The sequence below is a fragment of the Coregonus lavaretus genome (genome assembly GCF_964263955.1).
Source record: "Coregonus lavaretus genome assembly, chromosome: 18".
In the NCBI taxonomy this organism is placed as follows: domain Eukaryota; kingdom Metazoa; phylum Chordata; class Actinopteri; order Salmoniformes; family Salmonidae; genus Coregonus; species Coregonus lavaretus.
In genome coordinates, this window is record NC_140005.1 from 22887772 (window position 1) to 22906927 (window position 19156).

At 42.4% G+C, this 19156-nt stretch overlaps 2 protein-coding genes across 3 annotated transcripts in view; one reads left to right on the top strand and one right to left on the bottom strand.

Moving 5' to 3' along the window:
• LOC311145840 (apoptosis-resistant E3 ubiquitin protein ligase 1-like) overlaps positions 1–13480 on the bottom strand; it is a 34042-nt gene extending 20562 nt beyond the window's left edge. The window contains exons 1-4 of one of the 2 annotated variants that reach the window (XM_084182167.1): positions 13426–13480; positions 10666–10743; positions 9353–9629; positions 8623–8791 (exon numbers count right to left, since the gene is read on the bottom strand). In XM_084182167.1, coding sequence (XP_084038293.1) covers positions 8623–8791; positions 9353–9500 — 317 coding nt within the window. In that variant the 5' untranslated portion in view covers positions 9501–9629; positions 10666–10743; positions 13426–13480. Of the gene's footprint in view, positions 1–8622; positions 8792–9352; positions 9630–10665; positions 10744–13425 lie in introns of those variants that run through there. The other variant, XM_084182168.1, reaches the window with a different exon arrangement.
• A 19-nt stretch (positions 13481–13499) lies between these two features.
• On the top strand, positions 13500–19069 carry LOC311145842 (rRNA-processing protein FCF1 homolog). The gene is made up of 8 exons (XM_084182174.1): positions 13500–13578; positions 13810–13874; positions 14163–14234; positions 17645–17793; positions 17887–17959; positions 18083–18170; positions 18290–18384; positions 18602–19069. Exons 1-8 carry the CDS (start codon positions 13576–13578, stop codon positions 18648–18650), a joined length of 594 nt encoding a protein of 197 aa, XP_084038300.1. The 5' UTR covers positions 13500–13575; the 3' UTR covers positions 18651–19069.
• The last annotated feature ends 87 nt before the right edge of the window (positions 19070–19156 follow it).

Genomic DNA, 19156 nt, shown 5'->3' on the forward strand with positions numbered 1-19156 from the left:
GGCCGTCTATAGCAGGGTGGATGCTGCAGGAGTTGGTGATCTGCTGGGGGGTGCCTATCAGCATTGCCTCTGTCTTGCTGCTGTTGAGTTGAAGGAAGTTCTGCATCCAAGATTTAACCTCTTTCAGACAGTTGGACAAGGTTGACAGAGCAGATTCGTTTTAATGTACACCTGTGTGTCGTCTGCGTAGCAGTGGAATTGCTCATCCTGTCGGGCTGTATCACCGCCTGGTACGGCAACCGCAGGGCTCTCCAGATGGTGGTGCATCACCGAGGGCACACTGCCTGCCCTACAGGACACCTACAGCACCGGATGTCACAGGAAGGCCAAAAAGATCATCAAGGACATCAACCACCCGAGCCAGGGCCTGTTCACCCCGCTATCATCCAGAAGGCGAGGTCAGTACAGGTGCATCAAAGCTGGGACCGAGAGACTAAAAAACAGCTTCTATCTCAAGGCCATCAGACTGCTAAATAGCCATCACTAGCCGGCTACCACCCGGTTACTCAACCCTGCACCTTAGAGGCTGCTGCCCTATATACACAGAATCACTGGCCACTTTAATAATGGAACACTAGTCACTTTAATAATGTTTACATATTGCTTTACTCATCTCATATGTACAGTCGTGGTCAAAAGTTTTGAGAATGACACAATTCTAATTTTCACAAAGTCTGCTGCCTCAGTTTTGATGATGGCAATTTGCATATACTCCAGAATGTCATGAAGAATGATCAGATGAATTGCAATTAATTGCAAAATCCCTCTTTGCCATGAAAATGAACTTAATCCCAAAAAAAACATTTCCATTGCATTTCAGCCCTGCCGCAAAAGGACCAGCTGCCATCATGTCAGTGATTCTCTCGTTAACACAGGTGAGAGTGTTGACGAGGACAAGGCTGGAGATCACTCTGTCATGCTGTTTGAGTTAGAATAACAGACTGGAAGCTTTAAAAGGAGGGTGAAATCATTGTTCTTCCTCTGTTAACCATGGTTACCTGCAAGGAAACACGTGCCGTCATCATTGCTTTGCACAAAAATGGCTTCACAGGCAAGGATATTGCTGCTAGTAAGATTGCACCTAAATCAACCATTTATCAGATCATCAACAACTTCAAGGAGAGAGGTTCAATTGTTGTGAAGAAGGCTTCAGGGCGCCCAAGAAAGTCCAGCAAGCGCCAGGACGTCTCCTAAAGTTGATTCAGCTGCGGGATCGGGGCACCACCAGTGCAGAGCTTGCTCAGGAATGGCAGCAGGCAGGTTCGAGTGCATCTGCACGCACAGTGAGGCGAAGACTTTTGGAGGATGGCCTGGTGTCAAGAAGGGCAGCAAAGAAGCCACTTTTCTCCAGGAAAAACATCAGGGACAGACTGATATTCTGCAAAAGGTACAGGGATTGGACTGCTGAGGACTGGGGTAAAGTCATTTTCTCTAATGAATCCCCTTTCCGATTGTTTGGGGCATCCGGAAAACACCTTGTCCGGAGAAGACAAGGTGAGCGCTACCATCAGTCTTGTGTCATGCCGACAGTAAAGCATCCTGAGACCATTCATGTGTGGGGTTGCTTCTCAGACAAGGGAGTGGGCTCACTCACAATTTTGCCTAAGAACACAGCCATGAATAAAGAATGGTACCAACACATCCTCCGAGAGCAACTTCTCCCAACCATCCAAGAACAGTTTGGTGACGACCAATGCCTTTTCCAGCATGATGGAGCACCTTGCCATAAGGCAAAAGTGATAACTAAGTGGCTCGGGGAACAAAACATCGACATTTTGGGTCCATGGCCAGGAAACTCCCCAAACCTTAATCCCATTGAGAACTTGTGGTAGATCCTCAAGAGGCGGGTGGACAAACAAAAACCCACAAATTCTGACAAACGCCAAGCATCGATTATGCAAGAATGGGCTGCCATCAGTCAGGATGTGGCCCAGAAGTTAATTGACAGCATGACAGGACGGATTGCAGAGGTCTTGAAAAACAAGGGTCAACACTGCAAATTGACTCTTTGCATAAACTTAATGTAATTGTCAATAAAAGCCTTTGACACTTATGGAATGCTTGTAATTATACTTCAGTATACCATAGTAACATCAGACAAACATATCTCATAACACTGAAGCAGCGAACTTTGTGAAGACCAATACTTGTGTCATTCTCAAAACTTTTGACCACGACTGTACTGTATACTGTATACTGTATTCTATTCTACTGTATTTTAGTCAATGCCACTCCGACATCGCTCGTCCAAATATTTATATATTTCTTAATTCCATTATTTTACTTTTAGATTTGTGTGTATTGTTGTGAATTGTTAGATACTACTGCACATGTTGAGCTAGGAACACAAGCATTTCCCTACACCAGCAATAACATCTGCTAAAAATATGTACAGTGAGGGAAAAAAGTATTTGATCCCCAGCTGATTTTGTACGTTTGCCCACTGACAAAGACATGATCAGTCTATAATTTTAATGGTAGGTTTATTTGAACAGTGAGAGACAGAATAACAACAACAAAAAATCCAGAAAAACGCATGCCAAAAATGTTATAAATTTATTTGCATTTTAATGAGGGAAATAAGTGTTTGACCCCTCTGCAAAACATGACTTAGTACTTGGTGGCAAAACCCTTGTTGGCAATCACAGACGTCAGACCTTTCTTGTAGTTGGCCACCAGGTTTGCACACATCTCAGGAGGGATTTTGTCCCACTCCTCTTTGCAGATCTTCTCCAAGTCATTAAGGTTTTGAGGCTGACGTTTGGCAACTCGAACCTTCAGCTCCCTCCACAGATTTTCTATGGGATTAAAGGTCTGGAGACTGGCTAGGCCACTTCAGGACCTTAATGTGCTTCTTCTTGAGCCACTCCTTTGTTGCCTTGGCCGTGTGTTTTGGGTCATTGTCATGCTGGAATACCCATCCACGACCCATTTTCAATGCCCTGGCTGAGGGAAGGAGGTTCTCACCCAAGATGTGACGGTACATGGCCCCGTCCATCGTCCCTTTGATGTGGTGAAGTTGTCCTGTCCCCTTAGCAGAAAAACACCCCCAAAGCATAATGTTTCCACCTCCATGTTTGACGGTGGGGATGGTGTTCTTGGGGTCATAGGAAGCATTCCTCCTCCTCCAAACACGGCGAGTTGAGTTGATGCCAAAGAGCTCGATTTTGGTCTCATCTGACCACAACACTTTCACCCAGTTCTCCTCTGAATCATTCAGATGCTCAGTGGCAAACTTCAGACGGGCCTGTATATGTGCTTTCTTGAGCAGGGGGACCTTGCGGGCGCTGCAGGATTTCAGCCCGTCACGGCGTAGTGTGTTACCAATTGTTTTATTGGTGACTATGGTCCCAGCTGCCTTGAGATCATTGACAAGATCCTCCCATGTAGTTCTGGGCTGATTCCTCACCGTTCTCATGATCATTGCAACTCCACGAGGTGAGATCTTGCATGGAGCCCCAGGCCGAGGGAGATTGACAGGTCTTTTGTGTTCCTTTCATTTACGAATAATCGCACCAACTGTTGTCACCTTCTCACCAAGCTGCTTGGCGATGGTCTTGTAGCCCATTCCAGCCTTGTTTAGGTCTACAATCTTGCCCCTGACATTCTTGGAGAGCTCTTTGGTCTTGGCCATGGTAGAGACTTTGGAATCTGATTGATTGATTGCTTCTGTGGACAGGTGTCTTTTATACAGGTAACAAGCTGAAATTAGGAGCACTCCCTTTAAGAGTGTGATCCTAATCTCAGCTCATTACCTGTATAAAAGACAACTGGGAGCCAGAAATCTTTCTGATTGAAAGGGGGTCAAATACTCATTTCCCTCATTAAAATGCAAATCAATTTATAACATTTTTGACATGCGTTTTTCTGGATTTTTTTGTTGTTATTCTGTCTCTCACTGTTCAAATAAACCTAACATTAAAATGATAGACTGATCATTTCTTTGTCAGTGGGCAAACATACAAAATCAGCAGAGGATCAAATACTTTCTTTCCTCACTGTATGTGACCAATTTATTAGATTTCTTTTGGGACTGTTTCTGGAATATGTTCCAGGATTCATCCGATGGCATTGAAGAGTATACCACATCAGTCACCGGCTTCATTAATAAGTGCATCGACGACGTCGTCCCCACAGTGACCGTACGTACATATCCCAACCAGAAGCCATTGATTACAGGCAACATCCGCACTGAGCTAAAGGCTATATTTGAAATGTTTGTAAATCTTTGTCATTTAGCAGACGCTCTTATCCAGAGTGACTTACAGGAGCAATTAGGGTTAAGTGCCTTGCTCAAGGGCACAGACTGATTTTTCACCTAGTCGGCTCGAGGATTCAAACCAGCAACCTTTTGGATAATCGCTCAACGCTCTTAACCGCTAGGCTACCTGCCACCCCTAGAGCTGCCGTGTTCAAGGAGCGGGACACTAATCCGGATAATTACAAGAAATCCAGCTACGCCCTCCAGCGAACCATCAAACAGGCAAAGCGTCAATACAGGACTAAGATCAAATCCTACTACACTGGCTCTGACACTCGTCAGATGTGGCAGGGCTTGCAAGCTATCACGGATTACAAAGGGAAACCCAGCTGCTAGCTGCCCAGTGACGCGAGCCTACCAGATGAGCTAAATGCCTTCTATGCTCACTTCGAGGCAAGCAACACTGAACCATGCATGAGCGCACCAGCTGTTCCGGATGACTGTGTGATCACGCTCTCCGTAGCCGACGTGAGTAAGACTTTTAAGCAGGTCAACATTCACAAGGCCGCAGGGCCAGACGGATTACCAGGACGTGTACTCCGAGCATGTGCTGACCAACTGGCAAGTGTCTTCACTGACATTTTCAACATGTCCCTGACTGAGTCTGTAATACCAACATGTTTCAAGCAGACCACCATAGTCCCCGTGCCCAAGGACTCTAAGATAACCTGCCTAAATGACTACCGACCCGTAGCACTGACGTCTGTAGCCATGAAGTGCTTTGAAAGGCTGGTCATGGCTCACATCAACAGCATTATCCCAGAAACCCTAGACCCACTCCAATTTGCATACCGCCCCAACAGATCCACAGATGATGCAATCTCTATTGCACTCCACACTACCCTTTCCCACCTGGACAAGAGGAACACCCACGTGAGAATGCTATTCATTGACTACAGCTCAGCATTCAACACCATAGTGCCCTCTAAGCTCATCACTAAGCTAAGGATCCTGGGACTAAACACCTCCCTCTGCAACTGGATCCTGGACTTCCTGACGGGCCGCCCCCAGGTGGTAAGGGTAGGTAACAGCACATCTGCCACACTGATCCTCAACACGGGGGCCCCTCAGGGGTGCGTGCTCAGTCCCCTCCTGTACTCTCTGTTCACCCATGACTGCATGGCCAGGCACGACTCCAACACCATCATTAAGTTTGCCGACGACACAACAGTGGTAGGCCTGATCACCGACAACGATGAGACAGCCTATAGGGAGGAGGTCAGAGATCTGGCCGTGTGGTGCCAGGACAACAACCTCTCCCTCAACGTCACCAAGACAAAGGAGATGATTGTGGACTACAGGAAAAAAAAGAGGACTGAGCACGCCCCCATTCTCATCGACTGGGCTGTAGTGGAACAGGTTGAGAGCTTCAAGTTCCTTGGTGTCCACATCACCAACGAACTATCATGGTCCAAACACACCAAGACAGTCGTGAAGAGGGCACGACAAAGCCTATTCCCCCTCAGGAGACTAAAAAGATTTGGCATGGGTCCTCAGATCCTCAAAAAATTCTACAGCTGCACCATCGAGAGCATCCTGACTGGTTGCATCACCGCCTGGTATGGCAACTGCTTGGCCTCCGAGCGCAAGGCACTACAGAGGGTAGTGCGTACGGCCCAGTACATCACTGGGGCAAAGCTTCCTGCCATCCAGGACCTCTATACCCGGCGGTGTCAGAGGAAGGCCCTCAAAATTGTCAAAGACTCCAGTCACCCTAGTCATAGACTGTTCTCTCTGCTACCGCACGGCAAGCGGTACCGGAGTGCCAAGTCTAGGTCCAAAAGACTTCTCAACAGCTTCTACCCCCAAGCCATAAGACTCCTGAACAGCTAATCATGGCTACCCGGACTATTTGCACTTCCCCCCCACCCCATCCTTTTTACGCTGCTGCTACTCTGTTAAGTATTTATGCATAGTCACTTTAACTCTACCCACATGTACATATTACCTCAACTAGCCGGTGCCCCCGCACATTGACTCTGCAACGGTACCCCCCTGTATATATAGCCTCCCTACTGTCACTTTATTTTACTCCTGCTCTTTTTTTTCTCAACACTTTTTTTTTTGTTGTTTTATTTTTACTTTTTTTGTTTAAAATAAATGCACTGTTGGTTAAGGGCTGTAAGTAAGCATTTCACTGTAATGTCTGCACCTGTTGTATTCGGCGCATGTGACCAATAAAATTTGATTTGATTTGATTTGATTTGGAAGGATACATTTTCAGGTGCAAGGCTGTTTAAGTTGTTCTTTAGAGTCCTGTTATACAGGTCAACCATCTCATCAGGGGTGGACTCATGACAGTCAGCTTGTAGGGCAGGGCAAACAGACTCCTGGAAGACGGACGTGTCAAGGGACTTGTTTTTTTATTTAATAGTGCGCTTAGGGCAGAGTTGAAGTGCAGGAGTACTCACAGACATTGTCATGGCCCTATGGTCAGATACACCTATCTCATGTACATCCAGGTCTGAGGCAGGGACTTCTCCAGTGATGATGAGGTCTAAATAGCTGAGGGATGGGGCTGGATAAATATAACCAATTACAATTACTTTGTTTGAAAACAAAGGAGTAAAACAAGCTTATATTTTGGGTTCTGATGGGGTAAGAAAACTGCTCATTAGGGATTTATAAGTCACATTCTTCAATAATCAATGGGTATATATCATGAATTTAAATGTTGTTTTTTTTAAATCGATGTAGCTCTTGCAGAGTGCCCCTTTAAGGTTTATATAAACATTAGAAAGTCAGATAGTGTGGTATGTATTGAGGCATGATGAAATGGCTTCCTCCACTGACAGATTAAATGGTATATGGGTAATCTACTCAAGGAGAAAAAGCTTCCCAGAGTTGACAGCTGCTGTAGCCACAATAAACACAGTATAGTAACCACTATAACCCAGCTGCTCATGTTTACAATACATTACTTTAGGTAGGGAGTAAGTGTCACTGCTCAGACAGATGTGAGCTCATACTGTACTACAGAAATCTGCAAAGAGGATGTGAAGTTTACAATCCCCTCTGTATGACTAGCCCATGTATCACAATGAAATATCTGAATGTGATGCAACTGAAAACTGTTGTGTATTCAAACATTAGACAGAAAATAGGGTCTGCTATTATAAAGAAAGGCCTATAGGCTCAGTCTGATTACAGTTCAACTCAGTCCACTGAGAGCTACCCCCACATCCGTAGCATTGCATAACATCTACCTGTGTAACAGCCCCTTAAAGCAGCAATCAGCAGTTGAAACAATAGCAAAGTCCCGTTTTGGTAAAAAGCTGAAGGATGGGGCTCTGCGAAATGTAACCACTCTCAAATTCATAGACAGAGCTATGGATGCAAGGACTGACCATCCATGAGATAAAAATTACAGTTTTTAACCACATTTTAAGTGTTTGTTTACACTTACTAATTTACAAACATTGGAGTAAAACAAGCTTATATTTTGGGTTCTGATGGGGTACAACAGTTGAATCTAGCTCATGAGGCATTTATAAGTTCTATTTTTCAAAAATCAATGGGGACATACACTACCAGTCAAAAGTTTGGACACACCTACTCATTCAAGGCGTTTTCTTTATTTTTTACATTGTTGAATTATAGTGAAGACATCAAAACTATGAAAGAATCATGTAGTAACCAAAAAAAAGTGTTAAACAAATCAAAATATATTTTATATTTGAGATTCTTCAAAGTAGCCACCCTTTGCCTTGATGACAGCTTTGCACACTCTTGGCATGCTCTCATAACCAGCTTCATGAGGTAGTCACCTGGAATGCATTTCAATTAACAGGTGTGCCTTGTTAAAAGTTAATTTGTGGAATTTATTTCCTTCTTAATGCGTTTGAGCCAATCAGTTGTGTTGTGACAAGGTAGGGGGGTATACAGAAGATAGCCCTATTTGGTAAAAGACCAAAGCCATTTTATGGCAAGGACCGAGTTTGGGAAACCCTGCTCTGAAACCCTGCAGCCACCTGAGCTCAATGTCACCAAGCGCAGCCAGCCATGAATGGGGATGCTGCCCCCATGTGGACAAAAAAGCATATATAAAGCACTCTCTCTTCCACGGCTGTTATTCTCAGCCATGTAGCCTATTTCTCAGAAAAAGAGAGAAAGTGAAAGAGGGACCTCACAATGTTTCACAAAAAGACTGAATTCAGTAAGAAGTTAGTGCACTAACTGTAAGTCGCTCTGGATAAGAGCGTCTGCTAAATGTAGTGCAGAATCATGTAGTAATGTGAATTGTGTTTATGGGATGCGTTTGAATCTGCCCATGACAGGTGAGAGGTAGGTAGTACTATGCTGGTAAAAAGTAGTTGTATGCTTGTGTAGTGGCACTGATAACATGGTGGTGGTATGCTTACATATGATAGTAGTGCTCAAGGCTCTGAGAGCAGAGCCACTCCTGGAAGGCAAAGTCTCGCAGCAGCTGGATGTGAGCCTCTGCGATGTCCCTCCAGCGCCGCTTCTCTCTCACTACGTCCTCCAGACGAGTCAGAATACTCAGGCTCAGCTCCTCCAGAGTCTGCACATCTACACACACAGGCACAGGCAGACACCACAGGCAGACACCACAGACAAATCAGTCAGAGCAGAGAGGGATCTAGTCTATAGCCTGCCTTATCATAAAGAAATTCACCTCAACATCACCAAAATGAGGCCAAGATAAGAATATACTCATACCTGCAAACAGGCACACCCTAAATCACTGAAACCACAACATCATGAGCTATGGGAAATTACACTAACCTAAAACCAAAACCTCTACCTCTTCAATGATAGAGGATGAGCTAAAGAATTTCACCCAATGGCTGAACATTCAAAAAAATGTCCTTTGAACTGTGTAGGCTTTTGTACAAACTCCAATGGATGAGCAAATTCAAAGATAATCAATTTCCCTTGTTGTAAAAGAACTGGATTGCTGTGCATCAACTACAAAGTAAATCAATGAAGATGTTACTGTGTTTGGATGCAATCACATTCGCCTCTGGCTCCTTTACATCAGCAATAGTTCAGAGATGCCAAACTGCAACTGTTCCATGTCATTCATAAACACTGGACCATCTCAAAGAGTCTGATATTTTCTCAACTGACCTTCAAATAAGTATTTGTATTCGGAGAGACCGTGGCCTTGAATCCATTCTTCGATCTGATTTTCTTTGCCTTTCTTCCAGCGCACTTCCCAGAAGAAAATCCACGAGACTGAGCAGAAGAGGAAAGTCAGCAAAAAGCGGAGGTCCATCAGACCATCTTCAGCTCTCACTCAGACTCCTCTGCTCTTCACAAAGGCTGGGCCAGGTCCAAAATACTGCACAATAAAATATAAAGTCTCAAATTATGCTCATTCTCCAGCTTCTTCACTTGGAAAGACCTATAGCAACAACAACAAAAACATTACAGGTTTAAGTTGGGCAACTCATGAAAGGTTAGCCTAAACAATGACTAAGACAATTAAACAGTTGTGACCATGCTCATCTTGCAACTCAGACGCTTTCACTATGCAATAGCAGCATAACCAAGAAGACATGTAATAGGACATGTAATCTAGATTACATACGCTTGAACTGGCAAGGTTCTTAAAAGGTCTCATTAGATAATCTAAACTAAAGACCACCTAAGTCCACAGTGACAAAAAACACAGACTAAATGTATTGGCAACACCCATAGAAATAGATTGTGTACAAAAACAACATCCCCACAAGATGCATATTTGTTATCAGCCCCCCTAATGATTGGTGTACAAAATTCCCCACCTACTTCCAGACTCCCCACCAACCACCAGTCACCCCCACTTCCTGCAGGGGCGGGACTTCCTTCCCACAAACCTTTACCTAATCAGTGTTGATACATCATAGACTGGTAGTGTGATATGCTAATATATTCCATTCACCTGGATGAGTTACTGAGTAAGTTTGTCAGTGTTCCTTTTGGCGTTGACTTCCTTGGTCAGTGTGATTTGTGTGCCTTTTGTTTGACCACAGCCTTTGTTAGCTTGCCTTAGCCATTACACTAGCATTATCTTTTCATACAGTCCTTCGTTGAGTTACCATACACACACACACACACACACACATATAGATATATATATATATAGTGTTTAGTTACTACTCCTATGTGTTGTACTGATGTAGCCTATTCCTTGTTTTATTTTCAGAAACCATCCACCCAACTGTCATCATAATTCAATAAAAGCTCAAAAGGTTACCCTCTCTTTGTGTTCTTGCAGACACACCGATTGCATTGCCTCCCACACATCCCTTTGTTTCTTTTAGCTAGTTTTCATGGTGCCGAAACCCGGGACGGTGACGCAATGGGGGAGGGAGCAACCAGCTCAGCTTTCCCAGGCCCCGGGCCAGCAACCAGTCCAGCCTTACCAGGCCCAATTCCAACAACCAGCTCAGACTTACCAGGCCCCCTACGCCTACCTTGAGCCGCCAGCCAGCTACCCCCAGCCAAGATGGAAGGGATACCAGTTGCAGGTGGTTCTACAGAAAACAAATTCAGAAAAATATTAAATCCATGTTTTGTACAGAGTAAGATATGCCTCTTGCATGCATGTAGATCTTTGTTTTGGTCGCACTGATGCTCCGTCATCTACTAGTACACGTGGCTGCGTTGCATAGCAATGTCTAGTTCCTGTAAAGATGCTGGGAAACGCTAGATGTGTGGCAGCTAAGATGGCGATGAACCTCCATGTGGTACAAAACATGGATTTAATATCTGAGTTTAAGCTGGTTTTTGTAGAACCACTTGCAACTGGAAACGGACATTTCTAAGATACTTAGTTCTCGATTCAGTTAAAAAAGTATCGCCATGAACAGGTTAGTTTAAAAATCGAAGGCGGTGGTTTGTATGGGGCTTTCCTGTAACGGCCAGTAATGGACACCAAAAATCGTTGGTTATATCACATTGTCTGGGGTACAATCTGCAGCTTGGATGTCGGCCCACCTCCTCAAGCTCAACAAGACAGAGCTGCTCTTCCTCTCGGGGAAGGCCTACCCGCTCAAGACCTCGATCACAGTTGACAACACCACAGTGTCCCCCTCGCAGAGTGCAAAGAACCTTGGCGTGACCCTGGACAACACGTCGTTCTCTGCAAACTCGCTCAAAGCAGTAACACGCTCCTGCAGGATCATGCTCTATGTGATGGCCACTCCAATACCTTGACTTTGTTGTCCTTAAGCCATTTTGCCACAACTTTGGAAGTATGCTTGGGGTCATTGTCCATTTGGAAGACCATTTGCGACCAAGCTTTAACTTCCTGACTGATGTCTTGAGATATTACTTCAATATATCCACAATTTTCCTTCCTCATGATGCCATCTATTTTGTGAAGTGCACAAGTCACTCCTGTAGCAAAGCACCCCCACAGCATGATGCTGCCACCCCAGTGCTTCACGGTTGGGATGGTGTTCTTCGGCTTGCAAGTACCCCCTTTTTCCTCCAAACATAACGATGGTCATTATGGCCAAACAGTTCTATTTTTGTTTCATCAGACCAGAGGACATTTCTCCAAAAAGTACGATATTTGTCCCCATGTGCAGTTGCAAACCGTAGTCTGGCTTTTTTATGGTGGTTTTGGAGCAGTGGTTTCTTCCTTGCTGAGAGGCCTTTCAGGTTATGTCGATATAGGACTCATTTTACTGTGGATATAGATACTTTTGTACCCGTTTCCTCCAGCATCTTCACAAGGTCCTTTGCCGTTGTTCTGGGATTGATTTGCACTTTTCGCACCAAAGTAGCGTCTCCTTCCTGAGCGGTATGACGGTTGCGTGGTCCTATTGTTTGTACAGATGAACGTGGTACCTTCAGGCGTTTGGAAATTGCTCCCAAGGATGAACCAGACTTGTGGAGGTCTACAATTATTTTTCTGAGGTCTTGGCTGATTTATTTTGATTTTCCCATGTTGTCAAGCAAAGAGGCACTGAGGTTGAAGGTAGGCCTTGAAATACATCCACAGGTACACCTCCAATTGACTCAAATGATGTCAATTAGCCTATCAGAAGCTTCTAAAGCCATGACATAATTTTCTGGAATTTTCCAAGCTGTTTAAAGGCACAGTCAACTTATTGTATGTAAACTTCTGACCCACTGGAATTGTGATACAGTGAATTTTAAGTGAAATAATCTGTCTGTAAACAATTGTTGGAAAAATTACTTGTGTCATGCACAAAGTAGATGTCCTAACCGACTTGCCAAAACTATAGTTTGGTATGCACTAACTGTAAGTCGCTCTGGATAAGAGCGTCAGCTAAATGACGTAAATGTAAATGTTAACAAGAAATTTGTGGAGTGGTTGAAAAACGAGTTAATGACTCCAACCTAAGTATATGTAAACTTCCGACTTCAACTGTATATCTGACGTATTTAGTTATTACTCCTGTTGTGTTGTACTGATACAGCCTATTCCTTGTGTATTCCCAGAAACCATCCAACTGTCATCCTGATTTAATAAAAGGCTACCCTCTCCTTGTTATTGCAGACACACCCATTGCATTGCCTCCCACACATCCCCTTAGTTTCTTTGTGGTATTTTTTCAGTCGGGGAAACCAAGGGTGAAATGATACCTGCATTGCTTTACATATACATTTGAATGACAACTAGGTCACGGAAGCTATCTATCAATAAGCTTGTTTGACAGCCTCGGGCAGCATTTCACAGACCTGATAAATCTGGAATGCTGTCAAAGGAAGAAAGTAATCAATATGCCTAGCTATATACTGCCTCCTGGGGTTTACGTGATACGTTTCCTGGCTGGTTGGAAAAGTAAGTCGATCAATTAATGAGACAGCAGCAGCTAGCTATGTCGTTAGCTCGCTACTCCATGTGTTTTGAGAGCCATGACTAGATAATAGATCATTATCGACAACCAACGTGATTCATGTTTCTTAGGCTATGCAAACTGGCAGGGATTATAGCCAGCTAGCTACACATAACATGTCGCACCATCAATTCAAGTACAGGCTAACTAGCGAGCTTGTTACTGATACTGTAGTTAGCTACCTACGTACGTTAAGCCGTCAATGTCAACGCAAAATAGAAATGTGGTATTCCAAAGCCAAATTCAGTGTTTCAAAACATGTAATAATTCACCCCTCGCATAGCTACGTCAAACATTAAAATACATCAGATACATCAATTTTCATTTCAAGAATAACAGTCCTACCTTGAATGTATTTATCATATTTAACTAACTAGCAGCAACCGGAAGTTGAGATGCGCAGGGAAACAAACGTCGATTGTTGATGACGTTCATACGCAGTCACACGAGGGCTGTAGCAAGATATACAAGTCAGCTGCTGGATTTTTAAAAAACATGGTAAAATCGTACTATAACTTATCAAACTACAATACCATCATTTAAATATATCGTGGTTCTTGATTCAGCTGTTGGAATAATTGAAAATGTGTTTCAGTTGTTGATTGGATTTTGTATGCCTTGTTTTGCGCTGCTAGCTTAGCTAGCTAACAGTAGCCACTTGACTTGAGCTAACTGAAGTGTGAATTATTCTTTATTTCTGACTGTTTTATTTCCATACGTTTACTTTAGGGGAAACAGAAGACCAAGAAGTTTGCTTCAATGAAGAGGATGATAAGCTTGAAAGATCAGAGAATGTGAGTTTCTGCCAATGATTTTAGCTAGTACGAATATGAATGTCATTGGTTTCTGCACAGATTCACACCGTCTATTTTAGCTGACTGATAAACCATGCCAACTTTGTAGATTCGCTAAACGTCAAGCTAACAAGTTGGCATGGATTGTCAGAAATAATGTTGATGGCTAGATAGCAAACGTTAGCTTCCTAATTGCTCACACATTCATTTCTTTAGTTTGACTAAGACATACCATCTATCATGATATATTCCAGTTGAGTCCTCATGGTATTGACTCTGTTTCTTTAGAAAAGAGAAAGATCGTGCCAAAGTACAAGAGAAAAAGAAAAAGGATCCATCAGAAATAAAGGAAAAAGAAGTGTAAGTAGCTTCACAAGTAGCCTGGTTGCCATCTCTGTTCAGCTATTAGATTCCACTCCTTGCCACTCCTGTTATTGAATTCCACTCCTGTCATTTGCCAAAGAGACTGGCCTTTAAGCAATCTTAAAATATGAACATTCTATCATTAATGAGCCCGAGGAGATCAGAGGATTTGATCCTGATTTGATAACCCTCACAGCTATCATCCAATCGTGATGTTTATGCAAATTCAACTTAGGAAAACGTTCTAACTTAATTCATACATTTGATTGGAAATATTCTAACATTGGGCGTTCTGCTGTAATACATTTCATTGTAAACATAAACATTGGACGCGGGGAGAACAGAGGATTCCCGTTTTTTTCATTTTTGCCACCAGCCAATGTGATCCCATCACACCAGAGAAGCTCTCGCCATTCAAACTTCTCTGCCTGTTCATTGTGAACGCTGTAGCCTATTTTATATCCAGCAAGCAAGAGCAAGGTACTCTCTTTCCTAGAATGTGTGTGTGTGTGTATATATATATATATATATATATATATATATATATATATATATATATGTGTGTGTGTATGTATGTGTATGTGTGTGTGTATGTATGTGTATTTATTCATTTGAATTGCTCAAAATAAGCAACCAAACTATATTGCTACTTCTGGGACAAACATTGGGCTAGGCTACTAGTTCAAGAGCTATAAGAGGAGAAGAGAGGCCAGTGGAGATGCATGAATTGCGCAAGAAGGGAACAGTGAAGATGTGTAAGTTAGAAGTTTATTAATTGGCTGGGCTATTTATCCACCATTCGTATGCTAGCCTATCTATTAGTCCTAGCCTACTACAGTGAATTTAGGCAGCCACCACATGTGCTAGCAAGCCAGAAACAAAAAAATATTTGTCTGCACATTTTGGCCTATGAATTGAAGTTGAACAGTTTAATTTAAATGTGCAACGAAAAAGTATAGTGACTAGGGCTATTTCATGAAACCCTGACTGTTGACGCAGGCAACAGATCGCAAAGCAGGGATTCCCCACTGAGCTCATTTTTGGAAATGCAAGTTCACTTTCTCATTCATAAACGCATATCAAATGCAAGTGTGTTGTCCAGTAGCTGACATCAGCAGGATGGGGGGCCTTTTCATTAGGATGATAATGGTCCCATTTCCTCAATTTAAATATTAGGCCTATGGGAACACCTACAGTACCAGTCAAAAGTTTGGACACACCTACTCATTCAAGGGTTTTTCTTTATTTTTACTATCTTCTACATTGTAGAATTTTAGTGAAATGAAATAACACATATGGAATCATGTATTAACCAAAAAAGTGTTAAACAAATCAAAATATATTTTAGATTCTTCAAAGTAGCCACCCTTTGCCTTGATGACAGCTTTGCACACTCTTGGCATTCTCTCAACCAGCTTCATGCGGAATGCTTTTCCAACAGTCTTGAAGGTGTTCCCACATATGCTGAGCACTTGTTGGCTGCTTTTCCTTCACTCTGCAGTTCGACTCATCCCAAACCATCACAATTGGGTTGAGTTCGGGTGATTGTGGAGGCCAGGTCATCTGGCGTATCGCTGCAGAATTCCTTGAATTCTAAATCAATCACAGTGTCACCAGCAAAGCACCATCACACCTCCTCCATGCTTCACGGTCTATTGTCCATTGCTCGTGCTTCTTGGGCCAAGCAAGTCTCTTCTTCTTATTGGTGTCCTTTAGTAGTGGTTTCTTTGCAGCAATTCGACCATGAAGGCCTGATTCATGAAGTCTCCTCTGAACTGTTGATGTCTTACTTGAACTCTGTGAAGCATTTATTTGGGCTGCAATCTGAGGTGCAGTTAACTCTAGTGAACTTATCCTCTGCAGCAGAGGTAACTCTGGGTCTTACTTTCCTGTGGCGGTCCTCATGAGCCAGTTTCATCATAGCGCTTGATGGTTTTTGCGACTGCACTTGAAGAAACGTTCAAAGTTCTTGAAATGTTCCGTATTGACTGACATTCATGTCTTGGACTGTCGTTTCTCTTTGCATATTTGAGCTTTTCTTGACATAATATGGACTTTGGTCTTTTACCAAATAGGGATATCTTCTGTATACCACCCCTACCTTGTCACAACACAACTGATTGGCTGAAACGCATTAAGAAGGAAAGAAATTCCACAAATTTACTTTTAAGGCACACCTGTTAATTGAAATGCATTCCAGGTGACTACCTCATGAAGCTGGTTGAGAGAATGCCAAGAGTGCGCAAAGCTGTCAAGGCAGAGTGTGGCTACGTTGAAGAATCTCAAATATAACATATATTTTGATTTAACACTTTTTTGGGTTACTACATGCTTCCATATGTGTTATTCCATAGTTTTGATGTCTTCACTATTATTCTACAATGTACAAAAACCCTGGAATGAGTAGGTGTCCAAACTTTTGACTGGTACTGTATATATTTGGCAGCCAAGTGCGAGTGATCACTGTAGCCTTTCATCTAGACATGATGTTGAAATATATATATTCACACCTAGAATAAAAACCACCAGGCCTCTGTCATAGACTCAATAACCAAAAAAAATAGACAATAAAAGAATGACAGTGGGGAAAACTAATCCTGTGACGATCTTCCTCTGGAATAAGGCACATGCTGGGATGTGATTAATTAATGATTATATAACCAATGTCTAGTAATAGGCCTACTCTAGCTCCCTCCCCCTTCAAACTTTCCTTGTCAGTTAATTTGATAAGCTACATTATTTTAGCATTATGTTTAATGTAGCATAGGCCTACTTTTTGATGGACTACAGCCAAGATTTTGAAGGTGAGCCTAGGTTCTGAATATGTTTTTAGGAAGAAATGTGAATTGTGTGTGTCTGAGATGTGCTGGTGGCTTTGATTGATGGGTCCTTTTACGGTGTCTGTGAGTTCGAATTCTCTATGTCCATTCAGAATGTTTTCTACAGTACCTGTCTGGACTACATCTCTCAATAAGAGCGGAGGGACAAATAATATAACTGAAATGAGCATAACAAAAATGTAAGCAAGTCATGATGATCAGCATATGTACGAGTAATGACGACAGGTGCCAGTTTTGCGTTTCTTTTCTCTCATTAAATACACACACAAACGCAGCTCGATAAAATCTTGTAGGCTAATATTTTCCTTATCATTATTTCTGTCATTACGGAGTCCTCTCTGGCTACTTTGAACAATGGTTGCCGAAAGGCCAGTCTCTTTGGCAAATGCAAGGAGTGGAATGTTAGCTAAAAAGACTGGTACCAAGACTACTTCACAAGTATCAACACAAACAAATGCAAATGTACCCATAACTCTTAACTGATATTCAGAGTATTGTGGACACATGATTGAAGTATAGGTTGATACCTTCCTACTGTGTGTTCACACATTATTTTCCTACCTGCAGTCCAAAATATCCATCATGCCTGTTCTTCCAGTACAACACTCAGCTTGGTCCCCCTTATCACATCCTGGTTGACACCAATTTCATCAACTTCTCCATCAAGGCTAAACTGGACATAGTTCAGTCAATGATGGACTGCCTGTACGCCAAATGTGAGTATCTGGAGTTTATTCAGCGTAAACTCAGTTAATGGAACTAAGCAATAACCGGTGTATTTTTAAATTATACTCTTGCTTGTTATCAAGGTATCCCATGCATCACAGACTGTGTAATGGCTGAGATAGAGAAACTGGGGATGAAGTATCGAGTTGCTCTGAGGTAACTAGCCTGTTGTGAAGACCAACATCCAAACATCCAGATACACCATACACACATGTTCTGAGGGTATTATCAACGTTCCATATGGAAGGTATATGCCGTATACATTGTCTGCCTCTGTAGGATAGCCAAGGATCCTCGGTTCGAACGACTGCCATGCACCCACAAAGGAACATACGCTGATGACTGCTTAGTTCAAAGGGTAACCCAGGTAATGTAGTTTAATCTACTAAATGGACAATGTATTACATTAGGGAAACCCTTTAGCCATTAGAGCACTGTGGTTTTATACCAGAGAAGAACATCAATTAAATAATGTATCTTTCACAGCACAAGTGCTACATCCTGGCAACTGTGGACAGGGACCTGAAGAGAAGGATCAGAAAGATCCCAGGAGTGCCCGTCATGTACATCTCTAACCATAGGTCAGAATTAACATCAGATTATCAGTGTTCAATGGGTAATTTGTGGTTATCACTGTGTTTATAACTAGTTTATATATATCTATCTCTGATCAAATGTCTTATGATCTTTAAACCATGTCGTAAAAATGTATGCGCACATGACTGTAAGTCGCTTTGGATAAAAGCGTCTGCTAAATGGCTTATTATTATTATGTCTAACTTATTATATTTTTCACAGGTTCAACATTGAAAGAATGCCTGATGACTATGGTGCTCCAAGATTTTAATATTCAATTGAAATTCCAGTTGGACTGTGGCTTTTGTCGAAGAGGTTTTGATTTGTTTACCTGCTTATTGTATATTATTAAAGGACTTAAGTTTATGCTCTTTACATTTTTAGCAAAAAGGATGACAGAATAATCATTTTGCAAACTTGGCTGGTGTATTTCTAGTATTCTGAAACTGTTTTTCACTTTGTTCCATAAAAGTGCAAATGCATTCTGCCAAGGTGTGAACATTGCAATAAATTAATGAAAGAAAAGTAAAATGTATCCAGTTTTTTTTCTATGATAGTGTGAAGAGGTAGGCTATACTTATTTAATCCTAGAGAGCTATGATAATTTGGAGAGTGCATTTATTATAAACCCTTGCTTTGTGCTGCTTGTAAAGTATCCAAGAATGATGCCAATAAAATCAATTTGCTGTTAAAATGTCTGATAGCGGCCCACTTTTGTGCTGGCATTACAACAAATCTTGCAAACCCTTGCATTTCACAGATTTTCTTCTCATTTGT